At 44.0% G+C, this 19,749-nt stretch overlaps 1 protein-coding gene across 1 annotated transcript in view; it reads left to right on the top strand.

Annotated features, from left to right (window-relative positions):
• The window catches only part of LOC135200191 (FERM, ARHGEF and pleckstrin domain-containing protein 1-like), a 739,864-nt gene that overhangs the window by 602,707 nt on the left and 117,408 nt on the right, over positions 1-19,749 (top strand). Inside the window, 1 exon segment of the mRNA XM_064228579.1 lies at positions 1,073-1,295. Within this exon segment, the coding sequence (XP_064084649.1) occupies positions 1,073-1,295 (223 nt within the window).

Raw genomic sequence — 19,749 nt, 5'->3', positions numbered from 1 at the left:
GCAATTTCTTTCTTAGAACTTGATGTAAGACGACAGCTGAATTTGTTCATTGTGCCACAAGGTTGGAGAACTGGATATGGGCAGTATGAGAAAAATGATATAGATTCTGACATTGTATCTGATTCAGTTATAAATAACTCAATGTGTTTTATTCTGGTAACAGTGGATTTTGATTCTAAAATTTTTCCCACAATTTCCAAAAAGTATAAATAGGTGAGGTCCCTCTTCGTGTCAAAGGACTGTTTTGTTTCCCTTATCTCTCATAGACATTTAAGAAAGTTACATTTTCTTGTATCCTTAGTGAACTGTAAAGAAGGAAACTTGTTCTTGATTATTTCCATACAATTTCATATCACAAATATTATTAAAGTAAGAGATGGGTAATTTTCAGGTTTATGGCTTGTGTTAAATGATTAAAGTGGGATATCTTTTGTTTATTATTGAATAATTTTGCATGTATTTATGTATCTTTGTTTAATTTGAATATTTGTATACCCTTTACATTTGATCTTGCTGATATTTTCATTGTATTTTATTAATGATTTTGAGTTGTTATTTGTTAAGTAATTTGTTTGATAAAAAATATTGTTTTTGTTCTATGATTTGTATTTTTATACTATTTATGTGGTTAAATTGCTAGAAAGTTTTCAGTTTCAAAACATCAACTGTATATACATTTATACCAATCATCAACAATGCATGAAACTGAGCCTGGGTGTAATGCTTCTTGTAAAGGTTAAGAGGGGACTTAGATAACATTGAAGCTTTTAGGTATCAGTTTATGTTTGTTGTTAAGTTGACACTTTTTGAGAGTTTTATTATTTCTTTTACTCTAAAAGCTATTTATTTTTTTACTAAAATATGATTTAATACTTTATACTTGTCAGTTTGTTAGTATCAGAGGATTAAAGACAATGATAGATGCCTAGACAAATTTTTGTTCTTGATATTGTGTCAGCATCTTCATATATTTCTATTTTTTTTATTTATATAGTCCACATTTATATTTTTACTTCCCCAATAATGAAGCTCTAACTGTTACTAAATTAAGATTTTGATTGGTTTCCAACAGAAGTAAAGCAAGATGTCCAAGTTGTGGCTTCAACTGAGACCTCACCAATTAAGGTTAATGATAAGTCATCAGTGTCCCCTCCACCTTATACTCCATCAGCTCCAGTGTCTTATGGCCAAGACCAAGCCATTCATAGCTCAGCAGTACTCAATGCCTCTCCAGTCTCACCAGCACCACCTATACAGAAAGAAAATATTCCTCTTTCAAATCATGTTAATAATAGGTAAGTGAGATAAGGGATTTTGACGTAGGAAAAATCTATTTCTGGGCGAGGAAGCCGTGTCGCCCAGTGAAATATGTCTGCTTTAGCACTATTTCTAGTAAAATATTGCTATAATACCAGAGAACTGCTAAATTGGACATGTCAGAAGCCTCTGACTCGCTCACCTATATAAAAGGTGTCGGTATAAAACTGGGGCGAGTGTTAAACACTACCACAGCAACCCCTCCAATTAGCCTTTTCCTCATCAAAAGACCCTAAATACGGGGAGCCGACCCATAGGTCACACCTAGCTACCCCGTTGAAGGCGGCTGTGACGTCATACTTTTCGATAGCCATTCCGTGTTCGCACGTTCGAATATTACTATTTGTTCTTTTATTTTTATTCTGGTTACGGATCGTCATCTACCTCTTCACCCAAGTTAAGTACTGGTTCCGCCCTTTTTCAATATTTAGGGAGTGAATTTGCCTATCGTTTTGCCTTTATTTAGGATTTTATTAGGCGTCACTTTTAAATAGGGGGCGGGCGGCAAGTCGCCTTTACGGCTTACCCTTGAATTGTACCGATTTACGCTTGAATTGTACCGACTTCGAGTAGTCTTCCTCTCTGCTTGTAACATGTGATATTTCAGTACATGTATGTATGTATATATGTATATATATATATGTATATATATATACTGTATATATATATATATGTATGTATATATTTATTTATTTATTCTTGGGTGGCAGTTTTTAGTCGATCCGATTTCCATTTATGTTTTGTTATTTTCATTATTTTCACGTTTTTCACGGGGGTCTTCTTTCGAGCACGTTTCTTTGTTTCGTGCTTCGCCGTTTATCCACCGTCCTATTTCATTCAAGAATTTTCCCTTTTTTCTTTTCGTCAGCTTACCGTTTCTTATCGTTTTGTCAGTAAGCAAGTAGTTTTTCCCCTTTTGCGCCCACTGTTATCGAGTGGCCTTCATTGCGGTTTTATATTTTACGACAGTTTATTTTCATTTCCCCCGTGTTAAAGCATGATTTTCTTTTAGCTTTAAGTAATTGATTTTATTTTGTCTATGTATATTTTGGATGTTAGGTCGGTTTTAGCCTACATAGGCTATGCCTGCGTTTTCCTCGTAATCTTTTATTTGCGAGGATACGCTGATCACGTGATCGTCACCCCATCAGCCCTCCTTCCCTCCCCCTCACGTGGGGCCCCCCAGTAGTTGGGTGCTCCTCTCGCCTCGGTTGTCGCTGACAGCCGTTCCCATCAGCAGAGGGGAGGGTGTAGAGGGTCCTCCAGGACCTTAGGTTGGTGGGTGTCGCTTCTCAGCCGACCGCCTCCGGAGTTGTTGATTGCTTTGCGTATTCAGCCTCGGCTTCCGTGGAGTTGTTGCGCTCTGCTTCTTTCAGCTTCCGGAGCTTACATCCATCCGCCTAAAACATTCCCTCTCCGCATAAGGCGGATTTAGATTCAGGCCTCTCCGGTAGTCGTTGAGGGCTATGTTTACGGAAGTTTCTCTTCCGTAGGCGGAGATATTATATTTGTTATTTTATTTCTCCCTTTTATTTTTATTTTCTTTTCTTTTTTGCCACGGAACTTGCGAGTTCATGTGGCCGTCCCGGGTTACTTCGTGTACCCCCCACTCCGGGTCATACAGCTCCGGGTGGTTTTAATTATTATAGTCCCCGGGACGTAAATATATGAATATATATATACATATATATATTTTTTATATATATATTATTTTCCTTTCTTTTGCCACGGAACTTGCGAGTTCATGTGGCCGTCCGGGTTACTTCGTGTACCCCCCATCTCCGGGTCATACAGCTCCGGGTGGTTTTAATTATTATAGTCCCCGGGACGTAAATATATGAATATATATATACATATATATATATATATATTATTTCAGTTCGGCATGCTCCGGCATATGACATTATTATCATAATAATCCTATAAGTTTGTGCAATTGTTCTCATATATTATTGCACTTACAGGCCACTCAGTGTCTGGTTGCCGATCTACAGGATCTGTGCAACCATGATGTTTGCCGGAACCATGCCCCGTGCGCAGTATTGCTTACCGGTTCCGTAGTCTGGCATCACGTAAACGGCTTTGCCTGCTACGACTTGTACAACAGGTTACCTGTTCGATAAGTTACCGCACTGCTTGTTCTATACATATTGTGATGGAATTATATTACACTACTTGGATTAGTGTTAAAAAAAAAAAAAAAATGAAATAAAATAAAAAAAAAATAAAAAAAAAATAAATAAATAAAATAAAACAATAATAATAATAATAATAATAAATAAATAAATAGATAACTAAATAAACAATTAAAATAAAATAAATAACTAAATAATAATCAAATAAATTACTATATAAATAAATAAATAATTAAAATTTCTGTAAATTAAATTACATTAATTAATCAACATATGTAAGCATAATGTTCAAAGATTTTACTCGAAATTGACACATTCCTTGCATTACAGACAGAGCAGTCTGTTAAGCATGCTGCACTCTCCACCCTCAAGGTCTGGGTTGGAGGTTTTGGACAGAACGTAGGGGTAGCTAAGCCTTTTTCTTATGCTACCTCAAGATATGGCAGCCTCCCCAGCCGGGAAAGCTGCCGGATACGTTGACCCAAAAGTCGCAGCACCAATTATCAAATAAATTCAAGATTCAGTTATGGAACAGCAAGAGGCAGAATTGCCAGACCTTGGTTTGGAAGAAGTCTCACTTGAACTAGTGAGGATTTGCCCATTACACTAGATATGGTTACAGGTAACAGTGTTAATGAGGCTAGCCTAGTTGGTCACCGGGGTCTTTCCTCGAGTGACTCTGATTCTTCCTCTCCCTTTACTCCAAATTCCTTCATGGGTTTCACAGGAGGTTTGCCCCCTCCCAGGTCGCATTCCTTCTCTGTGATTCCTAGATTAAAGAGAAAACCTTCGGGTAAAACCTTGCTTAAAAGCCAATCAGACACAAAGCCAAGGCCTGGGCAGGTTCCAGAGGTTCATACACATATTAAACCTAGGATGAGATCCAAGGCCTCAAGGAGAGAACTCTTCCCATTGCCCCTCAAGTCCCATCCCTGCAACGTCTAGAGGTCGGATACCTCATAAGGTACCGTAGGGAGCGCTGGAAGGTTCCCCTTTAGTCGGCAAAGACCTGTTCAACACGAATATTTTAAATCAGGCCAGTAGTCTTGCTAGCTTAGTCAGTTCAGTCGCAGCAAGGTTTGAAAGGGTGTTTTTAAACGTTTACGTGCACAGGACTCCCTGATTGCAGGTCTCAGACAGGAGTCGGCAGTTCCGGCACCTCCTAGTAATTTGGTGCAAGGTCAGAGCATGCCTGACGGGTCCACGTTCCCTCCGTTCCACCCTGGTGATTTTTGGAGGGTAGTGAACTTCGCTCCGTTTGTCAGCGGGATGTTGACTGTAGAAGGTTGTGGTACACATAGACTCGAGGATTTCGAGTTATTTCCCGAAAGGTTATGGCCACCATTTATAGCTTATGTTAGGCTTATGGAGGCAGCTTCGATTAGAAAGGACAAGGTCTCCAAGGGGACTGTTATCCTTTCTAGCAATCAGGCTCATCAAGTATAGATATGGAGCCTAGAAGTGGATCTGCTCAAATACTAAGGTAACAACATGACGGGAACTCCTTACCTTTTACATCAAAGGTAGCAGGATTTACCCTTCAGGCAGTGACTCGGGAAGAGCCCCAGCTTAGCGAGACAGATTCCACATCATTGCTACCCCCAAGGTAGAGAGAGTTTGTGGGAAGTTTGCTGGCTACATTCTCGGCAGGCAAGCTTAAGCCAAACTGTGCAATCAACTTGTTTAGTGAGCGCCTCTGTCAGACGCACTGATCCAAGCCGGATTTGATGCTAGGACACGTCTTGCAAGGTCTCTTAACTCTCTAGTGATGACGGAGACGGCGGTTCTGGAGTATGCTCATGAACCGCTGTATAAGGTCATTGTGCCTCGTACGGCTTTGCGGTTACTAAGAGAAATGGCAAGAAGCATGTTCTATCCGAGGCTACGATCAGGCACGAACCCAACAGCTTCTGGCTTCCTCAATCTGGGGTGCAGATCTCTTCCAGCTTCGGCAGTAAACGAGGTTCAGAATGAGGCATCACATTTTAATCAAGCATCAGATTGCGTTGGGGCATCCCTTTCAAAAGGATATTAAGAGTCTTCTTCCTCCAGTTTTAGGACTAGGAAAAGTCAAAGAAGGTACCAACCTTTCCAAGTTCCGCAACAGCACCCTGTGCTATAAGCTGTACTAATTCAGCAAGTTCCCCAACCTTCATCTTCTAAGACTCAGCCTCGGCAACAGCCTCAATTTGTCTCCCTTTCGCCGTCGGCTAGCCAACAGGTTCCCCCTTTCGTCAGAGTGGAGGAACCGGAGCCCAAGGGCGAGCTAGAGGTGTATGGTCAGGAAAGGAACCCGACCCTCATCATATAAATAGGAGGCAGGCTGTATCTCTTTTAACATCGTTGGGAGTTCAGCAGCTGGCGGAAAACATAGTATCTATCTATCAGCATCCAACCCAAGGGTTGATGGATTACCCCAGGGACCTTCTCCAGAAGGGAGCAGTCTCCAGGACAAAGAACTTAAAATTTCAAAGTCGTCTATTCAGTGTCCCAAGAAAGGGACCGACCAAAGGAGGGTGATCTTAGACTTGTCCCGTTTAAACTTGTACATTCCTTGCGACAAGTTCTAAAGGCTGACCATCTCTCAGGTACGGGCCTTACTTCCCCGTGGGGGCGTCACCACCTCTATAGGTCTTACAGACGCCTATTATCATGTCCCGACGGCTCAGCACTCCCATCCATTCCTGGGCTTCAAACTAGTAAAAGAAGCTTATTCCTTCAAGGTGCCCTTCAAGATGCCCTTTGGGCTGAATATAGCCCCAAGGGTTTTCACGAACTGGCGGAGGTAGTGGTGCAGGAGCTAAGGTCTCAGGTTTTATTGGTAGTGGCGTACCTAAACGACTGGCTAATCTGGGAGATGGTCAAAGACAAGTTTAGGAAAGCCATGGACGGGGTCATATCTTTCCTGGAATATATAGGGTTCAAGATCAACAGGACCAAGTCCCGATTGGCCCCAGAATCCAAGTTCCAGTGGCTAGGTTTCCATTGGGGCTTGGATTCACACAACCTTTCCATTCCATCAGGGAAGGGGATGCCAAGGTAACAAGCCAATTCTTAAAAGGCAAAAAGGCTTCGAGAAGGAATCAGGAGACGATCCTAGGCTCGCTCCAATTTGCGTCAGTCACAGACGTTCTGTTGAAAGCCAAGCTCAAGGACATCAATCGAGTTTGACGTTCAAGGCCAATGCCAAGTGTCGTGACAAGTTCGGCCGGGTACCTCTGATTCCCAAGGAACGTCTACGTCCATGGGCAATAGCCAAAGAGTTACAGTTGCAGTTCCCTCCCCCGTCCCTACTGATGCATACAGTCGCATCACTATCAGGTTGGGGAGGTTATTCACAGCACGACAAGGTTCAGGGAACTTGGTCACCTCAGTTCCAAAAGCTTCACATCAACATCCTGGAAGCTATGGCAGTGTTTCTGACCTTAAAGAAGCTCCGTCCTCCGGAGGAGACTCATATCAGATTGGCTCTCGACAGTGCAGTAGTGATACATGGTATAAACAGAGGTGGTCCAAGTCAAGTCATGTGAACCACAGGGTGATAGCAATTTTTTCTCTAACTGACAAGAACACCTGGCATCTATCGCTACCCATCTGGCAGGAGTCCACAATGTAGTAGCAGATGCATTGTCCCGGTCAGTCCCCCTGGAGCCAGAATGGTCACTGGACCAGGAACCCTTCGAGAGGGTTTGTAGGAGAGTACCGGTTCTGAAAGTAGATATGTTCGCTACAGGGGCAAACCACAAGCTGCCTTGTTACGTAGCCCAAAGTATGGACCCTCTAGCATACGCTACGGACGCCCTGAGTATAGATTGGAACCAGTGGAGGGAGGTTTATTTATTCCCTCCAGTGAACCCTCTCCTGAAGGTGTTGCACAAGTTGAAATCCTTCAAAGGTCAGGTGGCTCTCATAGCTCCTTACTGGCCCAAGAACAATTGGTTTCTCCTTCTCCTAGAACTAGGTCTTCATCCTCACCCTCTCCCGGGCTTGAGGCTGACGCAACAAGTTCAAACGGTGACTGTGTTCGATTCCTCAGGTCTTCACAAAACCCTATCTTTATGGATTTCATGAAGTTTGCAGGTAGGAGGGTAGGGGACATTGATCCACAGAACATTCTGTTCTTGGAGTCAGACAAAAGAGAATCTACACTTCGCCAGTATGATTCAGCAGTTAAACAATTGCCTACATTTCTCAGGAAATCAATGTCAAAGTAATGACAATGAACGTGACTATAACATTCTTCAGGCCTTTATTCGAACAAGGCTTGGCAGTTGCCACTAACAACCACTAAGTCAGCTCCGAAAAAGATTTTCTTCTCGGGTTTGGTATAAATCTAACTGAGTCTTATTTCACCTCAATCCCAAGGGCTTGTGCACGCCTGCGGCCCATTCAAAGGCCGTCGTCAGTGTCATGGTTTCTTAACGATGGTCTCAGGTTAGACTCTAAAACAGACAACTTCAAATGTGATTGCCAAACCCTTTTGCGTAAGGCACTGTTTTTATTAAGTCTGGCTTCAGGTGCCAGAACATCGGAGATGTCATCTTTATCTAGTGGCCAAGGGCATATAGAATTCCTTCCCTCGGGTTACGTGTTGCTTTCACCAAATAATTATTTTATGGCTAAGAATGAGAACCCTTTGGTAAGGCGATCCCCTTGGAAGGTTGTTCCGCTTCCGCAACATCCATCTTTATGTACTGTTAAAACCCCTAAGGACTATTTATCTAGCACATCTACCTTTTCCGAAGGCCCCCCCCCTCTCCTTTTCATGTGGGGCGGTGGTGGTACCATATCCCTAAAGGGCATTACGCAGCAGTTTTTGTATTTTACCAAGGAAGTCAGCCCAGGGTCCTTTCCCAAAGCGCGTGCTATTCGGGCTATAACAACTTCTGTAAATTTCTTCAAATATATGAACTTTGATGATCTGAAGAAATATACTGGTCGGCAGTCGCACTGGGTTTTCCAAAGCTTTACCTTAAGTCCTTGGAGGATCTTAAATATCAGGCAATAGCTGTAGGGAGGTCAGTGTCTCCTTGCAACATCAATATAGTACTGTCCTTGTGTCATATGAATATTTTCCATTATGCCAGTTTTATTAACATCCTACCTATCGCAGCAAATCTCTTTGCTATTTCACTTGGTCTATGGTGTTAGTTTATACAATTTAATATTCTGTTTCATTTCAGAGTGATGTAGCTTGGTGTTTCTCTGGTACAATTTCACGGGAGCGACACGGCTGAGCCCAGAAAAGGGATTTTGACGTAGGAAAAATCTATTTCTGGGCGAGGAAGCCGTGTCGCCCAGTGAAATCCCCCCCTGGTTTTTTCCCCTCCCCAAACTTGTAGCCCCTTTGGGTATGGGCTTTGGAGAGTAAGCACTTAGGTCCAACTCATAATTTTGCCTTAACTAGTTGCTCTAAATTAATTAGCTAGACATCATCACCAATTTACCCATTCCATTTTCTTTTGTTCTTCTGTCAGGATGGACAACCTTTTATTGACTACATAATTGTATATTAGTTGAATATGAATTATATTTAGAATGTGAGAGGGCAAGAATGGATGGTGTGCATACTCAACCATAGAATTTGATTAATGATTGTGGTAGAGTAAATCAAAAGGAATACGTTGAACCTTCCTCTCATTGCTGGATCCATCCTCAAATAACTGATAACCGTCAAGACACTGAGGATATGGTGTACATATACCTAAGAAATTTCTTCCAAGACGATCACCATTTGTAACAGAATGACATTCAACCCCTGAAGGTTGTTTTGGTAGGTGGGAGGTTGTCTTTGTTAAATAATGTACATACCATGATGAATAAATCAAACTCAAAGGTTGGTGACCACTGCATGAAACTTTAAAATTCTGAAGACTCCCATCCTCCACAGAATTGAATCACTTATGACCATAACCTTAAGAAAAAAAAAATTACTGGAGCCTCTCTGAGTCATATTACTCTTTTGAGGGAACTATCATTGATAAAGGCCTGTGGTTCTCAAGGGAGACATAATTATCTTAATAAAAACTTGAACATTTAATCTTCATAAGAAAGTCCTTTCCAGCAGAGATAGGGAAATCAGTGGCTAATAGAAACAATTGAAATTCAGCAGTCAGAGCCCATGATAACTAGTATCTTGCCACTTTGAATGGCCAAAGATTACCCACTCAAAGTTGACTCATAACTTTACTCTGAAGTACGTAGTTGTTCATATGCGAACAAACCTTCGGTCTTAACAATAGGATAATTTCTAGCGCCCAGCTGGATCCAGTTAAAAAGCAGACGAAAGAAAGGAATTTTGTGATATCTGGCAACGTGTGTGTAGCTCAGGTGAGGAGTGGTCAAGGACCATGCCGCTACGCCAGTCTTCTCTTTGACCGCCTGGGCGAGAGTCGTGTTAACCTCTCTTGGCCTTTTCCCAGTTCATTGCCCGTTTCGCTTGTGTTTAGTGTGTGTGTGTGTGTGTGTGTGTTTGGCTGATATTATGGCTTCTTCTGCTCCTTCTCGGCCTCGTCAATGTATGTGCCCTGGAATTCCAGGTTTTCCGTGTTCTCGTTATTTGGCTTCAGCAGCGACTGACCCCCACATCAAGTGCAGTAGGTGTCGTTCTAATTTTTGTACTTTAACGAATCCTTGCATGGAATGCTGGGCATGGCCTAATCTTCCCGATGCTTCGTCTCCTGCAGTAGTTAACCCCCATAGTAGCGTTGTTCCTGTGTCTCCTTCCTTTTCTTCCATTGATTTGTCGCTGGAAGTATCGGGAGGCCACCAGGGTGATGTTTGTAATGTAGCCCCTTCTTCCTCGGGACGTAATTTGATTCCCGAGAAGAGGGAGCCTTTTTCATCAATCTCTTTTCTTCCAGAATCGGATGCGTCCAAAATTCTGGTGATTTGGAAGACGCTCAGGCTAGGGGGTTTCCCGTCCTTGGAAGGGTTGCTAGCGCATTTTGTGGAGGCTCGCACCCCCCATCCCCGGACTGCCCAGGCCATCCCCCCCTCCTCCCAGCCTCGTCAGTGACTGCTGCCGCTTCTTCGAGTCGGAGAAACGCCGTGGCGTCAGCCCCGTTGATGATGTCACGGGATCCGTCTTTGTGTATTCCTCCGCCAGTGGCGTCTGATTCCCCCTCAAGCCGTGACGTCACCACCACTTGTGACGTCACTCCCATCGATGACGTCTCTCCCAGTCGTCTCCTCTGATCTGCCTCTCTCGGCTGTGACGTCATCCCTGCCGCCCAGTTCGCTACATCTCCCTTCCTTGTCATCGGAGCCTTCTCTGGCACATCAGTCTGAGGTTATATGCCAGGCAGTGCTTCAGAGGTTGGACTCTGTTTTGGATGTCAAGTTGGCTGCCTTATCAGTTGGGAGGACTGGTAAGAAACGTGTTGCTTCGTCCCTGCCTCCTGAGAAGAGTTCGCACAAGAAACCACTGCCGTCTTCCTCTCCCTCTTCCCCCTCTACGGCCCGTCAGCGTATCAAGTGTTGGAAAGCTAAGGACTTTGCCCTTTCTTCGTCTACAAGGGAGTGTTACGGCCTCTGAGAGAGGTCCGCTTCAGGTTTGATATGAAATAAACAAAAACAAAAAAAATTTCCACACCAACAGTTGAAACTGGGGATACGAATATAGAAAGAAACACTAACACAACAAAGGTTTATTTACATGCTTACCAACAAAGGTAAATGCAGAATGATATCTCCTATTTACATAAAAAAACAACAGAATCTTACACTGCATGAACTGGGGGAACAGCGAGGTAATTCAAATACTTGCTGGCCGGTTTAGTGACTTGAAGCGATGACTTCACAAAAGGAGAATGACGATTGCAGACGTCTTCTTGACTCCATATTGCAGAAAATAACATCTACTCTTGATACTTGAAAGGCAGGAACTCCCCAAAACCTCTAGCAGGACATTTTCTTCTTTGAAGTCTGCTCAATTGTCGATATAACTCGGTCGTCCACTCCTGAAGATGACTAGACCAGAATCCAACCAACTCTCGAGCAACTTTTCCCCTGATCCTTCGTCGGTCCCTTTTTCTCTTATCTCTCTCAGATGATCTCTGCTGCTGCTGATATCTCACTGATAATCTGATCTGTGGCTCTTACTGAGGATATCTCTGTGTGATTAACTGATGATCTCTCTCTCTCCTACTTCGTCCGTCGTATTTATATGGCATCCTGGGGACGGGGCCTACGGTGAGCGTCACACTCCCGAGATTACCGGAACTTCCTAGATGAATCTATATGAGGTATTGCATCAGAAATCGCGGCATTTCTCACGTCGTGTCGGCGTCTGACGAGTTCTACAAAACTCCTGCCGATTCTAGAACCATTATGAGAAAAGGCACCTCCAACAACATGCGCTAATGCCTCCTTGCTGCCGAACTTCTCAAAAATGCGTTTTCCTTTCCTTTAACTTCCTTTGCTATGAAGCAATTACCATCACACGCCCCCCAATAGAGAAAAAATGAAATCAACCGATTTTATTTTTTTAAAGAGAAACAAGAATTAAACAGCAGGGGAAACAATTCTGCATAAAGCTTTAATACTTCTTCATTCACTCAACCACTCGTGCCAAAACAGAAAACGGTCATTAGGCTACTCATTCTGAGAAAAATCTCTAGAGGCTACTAGCTATAACATTATCATTCTCTCTTACTTTTTCCGTTTTCTGAACTCTGATTAAAACTTATAATTACTAAAACACCTCTTGTGTTTTTCTCAAAACTAATTTCTTTCTGGGACATCGTCACTACAGGCACGGGGCGTTCGTTATATTTCTTGAGCAAATTTACATGCAGCCACTTTGCTCTACGTTTACCCATATTAATTCTATAATGCATATTTCCCCTCTCCTCTAACACTGAAAAAGGACCTTCGAAACTTATAAGGTAAAAACGGACCTTCTTTCTGGACTAGTACTAAAACTTTATCTCTTACACACAAACTTCTCTTGTTTGCTCATGTTTCCCTTTAGTTTCCCCTTGACTTCCACTCGCGCTTTCTTTCGCTAAGTGCCAAGCGCTTCCGTTCTCTTAGATTGTTTTTATAATACTCTAGCTTAGTTATGCAATCATCCCTACCCTTACTTCTAGGCAAAGGTCCAACCATATCGATAAATACATTCTCAAAAGATTTGCCTACCGAAGGAATATTACACAACGGAGCTCTGGGGATTACTTGAATCGGTTTCGCGGCAATTTGATGTTCATGACAGCTTAAAACATACCTCTTTACATCATTTTTCATTTTAGGCCAAAAGTACGCCCTAATAATACACTTGAAAGTTTTATTTACTCCCAAATGTCCTTGCTCATCGTGTGCTAACTTCAAAACTAGTTCACAAAGCTTCCTAGGAACCACTAATTGTTCTGTGACTTCCCCTTTACTACCTGACTTAGGACTAACATAACGACACAAAACTTCGTCCTTTAAACAAAAAGTTTCCTTACACACATCATTGAGATCATCATCCAGCTCACATTAAAAAATTTGGGTTAGTGTCTTATCCTCTCTCTGCAACTTGACTAGCTCATCCTTATCCAAAATGTTAGAGCCTAATTCATCACCGTAACTAGGACTAGATACTGGTACATTTACTACGTTACTCTCGACAGCTAGACCTTCCGTTTGGCTATCACTGTCAACATCGATAGAGTCTGGTCTCTCAGCCACACTCATGCCAAGATCAACCTCGCTACCTCTATCACACTCGTTCGAATCCACGAACTTACTCACGTTCGAATCCACGAACTTACTCTCGTTCAAATCCACGAACTCGCTCTCGTTTGAATCCACGAACTTACTCTCGAATCCACGAACAAATTGTGATCGTAGTCTATGTCTGTATCTAAACCCGAATATTCCTCACAACAGGATTCACATTCTTGGATAAAGCTAAGTCATTACGGACAATAATGTCAATGCCTTCGATGGGCAAACTGTCCACAACTGCAAATTTCACTTCTGACACTACCTGACTTTCTAAATTCAAATTCAACAAAGGACAAAGAACACAAGTGTTAGGAAATCCACCTAACATGACCCTCTCTTCCATATTGATTTTTGCCCTGTTCGGCACACACACACTCCTAATCAGTGAGACAGCAGCTCCTGTGTCTCAAAGCAAGACTACTTCTCTCGAATCCACTCCTCCAAGAGAGGAAACTACGCCTTCTGACAGAAATTCACCAAAAATTTTCCTAGTTTCTCTCATCACATCATTCCTACTTGATGAAAGGTTAACTAGAGACACTGGTTTCTTACCGTCCTTCCTTTCTAACGCACAAATTTTTGCTAAATGCCCTTTCCCATTACATCGGAAACAAGTTAATTCTGAGCCACTAGATGCCACCTTACTCTTACAAACCTTAGACGTATGACCAGGTTTTCCGCATGTATAACAGGAATAGTCACTTTTACTCTCATTGCTATTACTAGGACTGAAATCTTTACTGCTTTGTACTCTACCAGACGAAGGATCATTTCGTTTCTTACTAACACTCAAATTATGAGTTAGACTATATTCGTCAGCTAACCTAGTTGCTCCTGCAAATGATACTTCTCGCCTATCCTCTATATAAAGTTTAATCTCAGGGGATACGTTATCTTTGAAGTTTTCTAACAACACTAAGTTCTTCAAACTATCAAAATTCTCAACCTTAGCAGAAGTTAACCAATCAAAAAACAGCCTTTCTAACTTCTTACCGTATTCTACATATGTAATATTTTCATCCTTTCTCAAATTTCTAAATTTCTAAATTTCTTACGGTACGCCTCCGGTACTAACCTGTACACGCTAAGAACAGTTTCTTTCACGATATCGTAATTATCACAATCCTCCTTAGACATGCAACTATACACAGTAAGTGCCCTACCACTCAAAACTTACTGCAAATATAAAGTCCACGTTTCTTTAGGAGAACCTACTCGTTCCATTAACTTCTCAAAACACATGAAATATGTCGTAACATATTCCTCATTAAACTTTGGTACTAATTTTAGCACTGCACTCATACCTAACGTATCAGCTTCGTTTTCGTTCTCACCTGTCCGACTGTTATGAGTACTTTCCCTTAACTGAGCAATTTCCAACTCATGCATACGCTCTTTTTATTTCTCCTCCTGCTCATGCATATGCTCTTTCTCTCTCTCTTCCTGCTGCATTACCAACATTTCTCTCTCTTGCTGCATTTTCATTGCTTCTCTCACTTGCTGCACTTCCCTCTCAGCTGCTCTTTCCTCTCTCTCAGCCGCTCTTTCATCTCTCTCATACTTTTCTCTTTCTTTCTTTTCAACATACTCACGGAGATCATTCCCCTTTAGACCCAGGATCTTACCTGACTCAATAAACTCTTTCACCATCTCACTCATTCTGGCTTTTTCTATATTTTCCCTATTTCAATCTGTTATGGTGTCGAAATATACGGGCCAAAGGTCGCCACAATGTTACAGACTCTGAGAGAGGTCCGCTTCAGGTTCGATATGAAATAAACAAAAACAAAAAAAATGTCAACACAAACAGTTGAAACTGGGGATGCGCATATAGAAAGAAACACTAACACAACAAAGGTTTATTTACAAGCTTACTAACAAAGGTAAATGCAGAATGGTATCTCCTATTTACAAAAAAAAAAAAAACAGAATCTTACACTGCATGAACTGGGGGAACAGCGAGGTAATTCAAATACTTGCTGGCAGGTTTAGTGACTCGAAGCGATGACTTCACAAAAGGAGAATGGCGATTGCAGACGTCTTCTTGACTCCGTATTGCAGAAAATAACGTCTACTCTTGATACTTGAAAGGCAGGAACTCCCCAAAACCTCTAGCAGGACATTTTCTTCTTTGAAGTCTGCTCAATCGTCGATATAACTCGGTCGTCCACTCCTGAAGATGACTAGACCAGAATCCAACCAGCTCTCGAGCAACTTTTCCCCTGATCCTTCGTCGGTCCCTTTTTCTCTTATCTCTCTCGGATGATCTCTGCTGCTGCTGATCTCTCACTGATAATCTGATCTGTGGCTCTTACTGATCTCTCTCTCTCCTACTTCGTCCGTCATATTTATAAGGCATCCTGGGGACGGGGCCTACGGCGAGCGTCACAGACTCCCGAGATTACCGGAACTTCTTAGATGAATCTAGGTGAGGTATTGCATCAGAAATCGAGGCGTTTCTCACGTCACGTCGGCGCCTGACGAGTTCCACAAAACTCCTGCCGATTCTAGAACCATCATGAGAACAGACACCTTCAACAACATGCGCTAATGCCTCCTTGCTGCCGAACTTCTCGAAAATGCGTTTTCCTTTCCTTTAACTTCCTTTGCTATGAAGCAATTACCATCAGGGAGGAACAACGCGGACGTGTTCCCGAGAGTGTTGGTGTTTCAAATAGTGTTAGTGTTCCTTCCCTTGTGCAATCTTCAGGGGATGCTTAGTCCTCTGCTTTGAATCACGGGCGTGTTACACCCCGTCCCCATCCGTACACATTGCCAGCGTGTTGCAACCTCCCCTGTCCATGCACATCGCGAGCATGTTGCAACCTCCCCTGCCTGTGCTCATAGTGTAAATGCTCCTTCTTCTCCAAGACCTATTCGTCGCCGTAAGGATCTCAAGGCACCTGTCAAGAGGTTGAAGGTAGTGAGTGCAGAGTTGGTGCAGCAGGAGTGTTGTCTTGCCTCTCTCACTGGTGCTTCCAAGAGTTCGACTCTGGGGGATTCTCCTTTGATTTCGAGTGTTCGGGATTCCCTCCCATCTCACGTTCGTACGTCTGCCATGCCCGTGACCATTCATGGGCATGTTAATGAGTCATCTGGTGGAGGAGTACAGTGGTCCCCCCGTATTCGCGGGGGATGCGTACCAGACCCCCCCGCGAATAGTTAAAATCCGCGAATGTTTGGCCCCTATAAAAACGCTAAAAACAGCCTATTTTGTTAGTTAAAACTTAAGAAAAACCACTAAAAATTTTCATACTTGGTTTTTTTAATAGTTTTATCACAAAAAGTGCATTTTATGATGAAATTGATAACAAAAACCAGGAATTTGTGGATATTTCTTATAGAAAAATACCGCGAATGCGCGAATTTTCCGCGAATAATGCAGGGAAACGTTCCCGAGAGAAATCCGCGAATGTGTGAGTCCGCGAATCCGGAGAACGCGAATACGGGGGGTCCACTGTATGTAGTGATGTTCCTAGTGTTATAGTGGGTTCGTCTCTGACAGGTTAGTAGTATGTGATTCAGGCTGTTTGGCTGCTGATCCTTCCGTTAATTTTAGTGGGGAAGTGCCTTAGAGGGGCCTGCACATCCTTCTCGTCGTCGGTCTCCGTTGCCGGAACAGGAGGAGGGAGACATGCAAGAGTTTTTATCTTCCTTTTCGGAAGTTGGTGATCTCATTCATGGGTTTAACAATTTGGAAAGTAGGACTCAGGCTCGGTTGTCTTACACTCCTTCTTGATTGGAAGCCTTAGAGGGAGCTACTCAGGACCCCAAATCATCTCTTCAGCTTCCTTTGTTGGGGCATCTTCAGTTGGTCTTGCAGAAGGTAAACGCCTCTATTTCGGACCGGGACGGTTCGCTTCGCTCTAGGGGCTCTACCAAGCTACTACCCTAGGAGACATAGGAAGTACTTGTCTCCACAAGATACCTCAGCATTGGAATCTACGGCGCCTCCATGTTGCAGGCGGTTTCTTGGCTGGACTTCTAGTCTGAGGTTATTGCCAAGATAACTTCTGACAAATCCCCAGAAGGGTTGGTGAGTGCATCCTCGCTTGCCAGTCTGTTGCAGTCCTGGGGCAAGGCGTTTTCATATTTGGCTCACCTCAGTGCTAATTTATGGGGTAACCTTCTTCGGATTAGCAGAGACACGGCTTTGTCTAGGATAGAGAGATTGCTCGACACGGAGTCCTTGCTGGCATTGAGGAACGGAGATCTGTTGGAGTCCCAATATTTGTTTCCTTGGACAGAGCTCGAGAATGCGATAGACCGGCGCCGGGCTGACACCAAAGACAGACTGGTGCACCAGGCCGTGTCTAAGTCGGAGTCTCGTCCTTGGAGACGTCCGGCTCCTCCTCCTCCTCCTGTCCAGCAGCAGTCAAGGAGATTGTTGCCTGGTAGGCCGTCGAGGACTTCGAGTTCCGCAGGGCCTTCCCGTTCAACTCGGCCTAAGTCAGAGGATCAATGCCCCTTTTGCTCTTGTTCCTTTAAGCCAAGAAGGGACCCAAGGGCCAGAGGTAAAGGGGGCTGTCAGTAGGTTAGGCGCCTCTCCCTCTCTGCGCCACGGGTGGGGGGTTGCCAGGCGGGCCATTGGGCCAAGTGGCAGAGTTATGGGGCGGAGGAGTGGGTGGTAGATGTCCTTCGGGTGGGATACCTACTGCAGCTCAGGAAGGCATATCCTCCAGATTCTCTGAAGTTTTTGGCTCTTCGGGAGGAAGGGCAGAAAATGCTGGACAAGGAAGCGATAGAGGAATTGGTGCGTCCATCCCCAGGGTTTTATAGTCACATCTTGGTGCCCAAGGCATCGGGAGGATGGAGGCCTGTGATCGACTTATTCACCTTGAATCACTTCATCAGGAAGACACGGTTCAAGATGGAGACCCTGCGCTAGGTGTTGGCAGCTGTGAGGGAAGGTGACTTCATGCTGTCGATAGACTTAAGGGAGGCAGAATTACAGATCCCTGTTCATCCAACGTCCAGGAAGTTCCTTCGCCTCTCTCTTGGGGACAAGGTCTTCGATTTCAAAGTCTTGTGCTTCGGGCTGACCACAGCCCCTCAAGTGTTCACAAGGGTTTTATCTCTTGTGTCAAGTTGGGCCCTGCTCAGGGGATCCGTTTGCTGAGGTACCTCAAGTTTGGTTAGTCTTGGCAGTTTCCAGGGAAAAGCTACTGCAGGAACTGGGCATATTAGTCAACCAGGAAAAGTTGAACCTCGTACCCAGTCAAAGGATTCTCTACCTGGGCATGGTCATCGATACAACAATGGCAAAAGTTTTCCTGTCGGATCAGAGATTGGAGAAGTTGCGGGTGGTGGTGAGCAACTTCCTGTCAGAATCACATCAGTCAGCTCATCAGTGGCAGGTTCTTCTGGGAGTGTTGTCTTCCCTGGAGAAGCTGTACCTCATGGGCGTCTTCATCTTCGGTCTCTGCAATGGAGACTGGGAGAATTCTGGTCTCCAGCATGGGACTCTCCCCTGTTAATGGTTCCTCTGTCTCTGGAAGTGAGAGAAGACCTTCGTTGGTGGTTGGATGACCAGAATCTGTTGAAGGGTTCCCTCTGCGTTCTCTTCCACCTGACTTCCTTCTGTTCTCGGACGCCTCCCTTGCAGGTTGGGGTGCTCATTTAGGCGGCCTCATCGCTTCAGGCATTTGGAGTTTGGAGGGCAAACAGCAACATATCAACGTCTTGGAGTTGAAGGCAGCCTTCCTGGGTCTGAAGGAGTTTTGGGAGAAAGTAGAAAGTCATTCTGTCGTTCTCATGTCGGACAACACCATGGTGGTAGCCTATGTGAACAAACAGGGAGGCCTGGTTTCACGTCAACTTCATGCCTTGACCATGGAGCTTCACCAGTGGGCGGTCAGCAATTCGGTAGAGCTCTCAGCCAGGTATATCCCAGGCAAACGGAATGTGGTTGCAGACAAACTCAGTCGCCGGGATCAGATCCTAGGCACAGAGTGGTCCCTTCATCAAGTGGTGGCAGACAAGCTTTTCCATATTTGGGGGAGACCCATGCTGGACCTTTTTGCGACTCACTTCAACAGGAAGCTGGAGATATTCTGTTCAGTGGTTCCAGAAGCTTTAGCATTGGCAGAGGACGCATTCAAAGATCCCTGGGACAACTTGGAGGTGTATGCCTTCCTTCTGTTTTGTTTGATCTGTCAGGTTCTGAGCAGGCTAATGAGTTCACAGGGTCTCAGGATGACTTTGGTAGTCCCTCTGTGGCCTCAGGCAGAATGGTTCCCAGATCTGCTGTCATTGTTGTTAGAGGTTCCGAAGGAGATTCCCCTTAGCGACATCTCCTGTGTCAGCCCCATGTGGAAAGGTTCCACCAGTCAGTAGAATCCCTGTCTCTTCATGGTTGGAGGCTATCAAGTATCTCCTCCGAGCAAGAGGTTTTGCTCAGAGAATAGCTGGGCATATGTCCAGCAGTCTTAGAAAGTCAACCTCTGCAGTTTACCCAGGCAAATGGGCGATCTACTGTGATTGGTGTCGTAAATGGGGTTTTTCTCCACTCGCAACCTCTATTCAGCGAATAGCAAACTCTCTTACCTTCCTCAGAGACGAGAAATGTTTGTTTGTTTCTGCCATT

This window comes from Macrobrachium nipponense, chromosome 26, assembly GCF_015104395.2.
Source record: "Macrobrachium nipponense isolate FS-2020 chromosome 26, ASM1510439v2, whole genome shotgun sequence".
Taxonomy (NCBI): Eukaryota; Metazoa; Arthropoda; class Malacostraca; order Decapoda; family Palaemonidae; genus Macrobrachium; species Macrobrachium nipponense.
The sequence above is the reverse complement of the archived record's forward strand: the minus strand, read 5'-3'. Positions and strand labels throughout refer to the sequence as shown.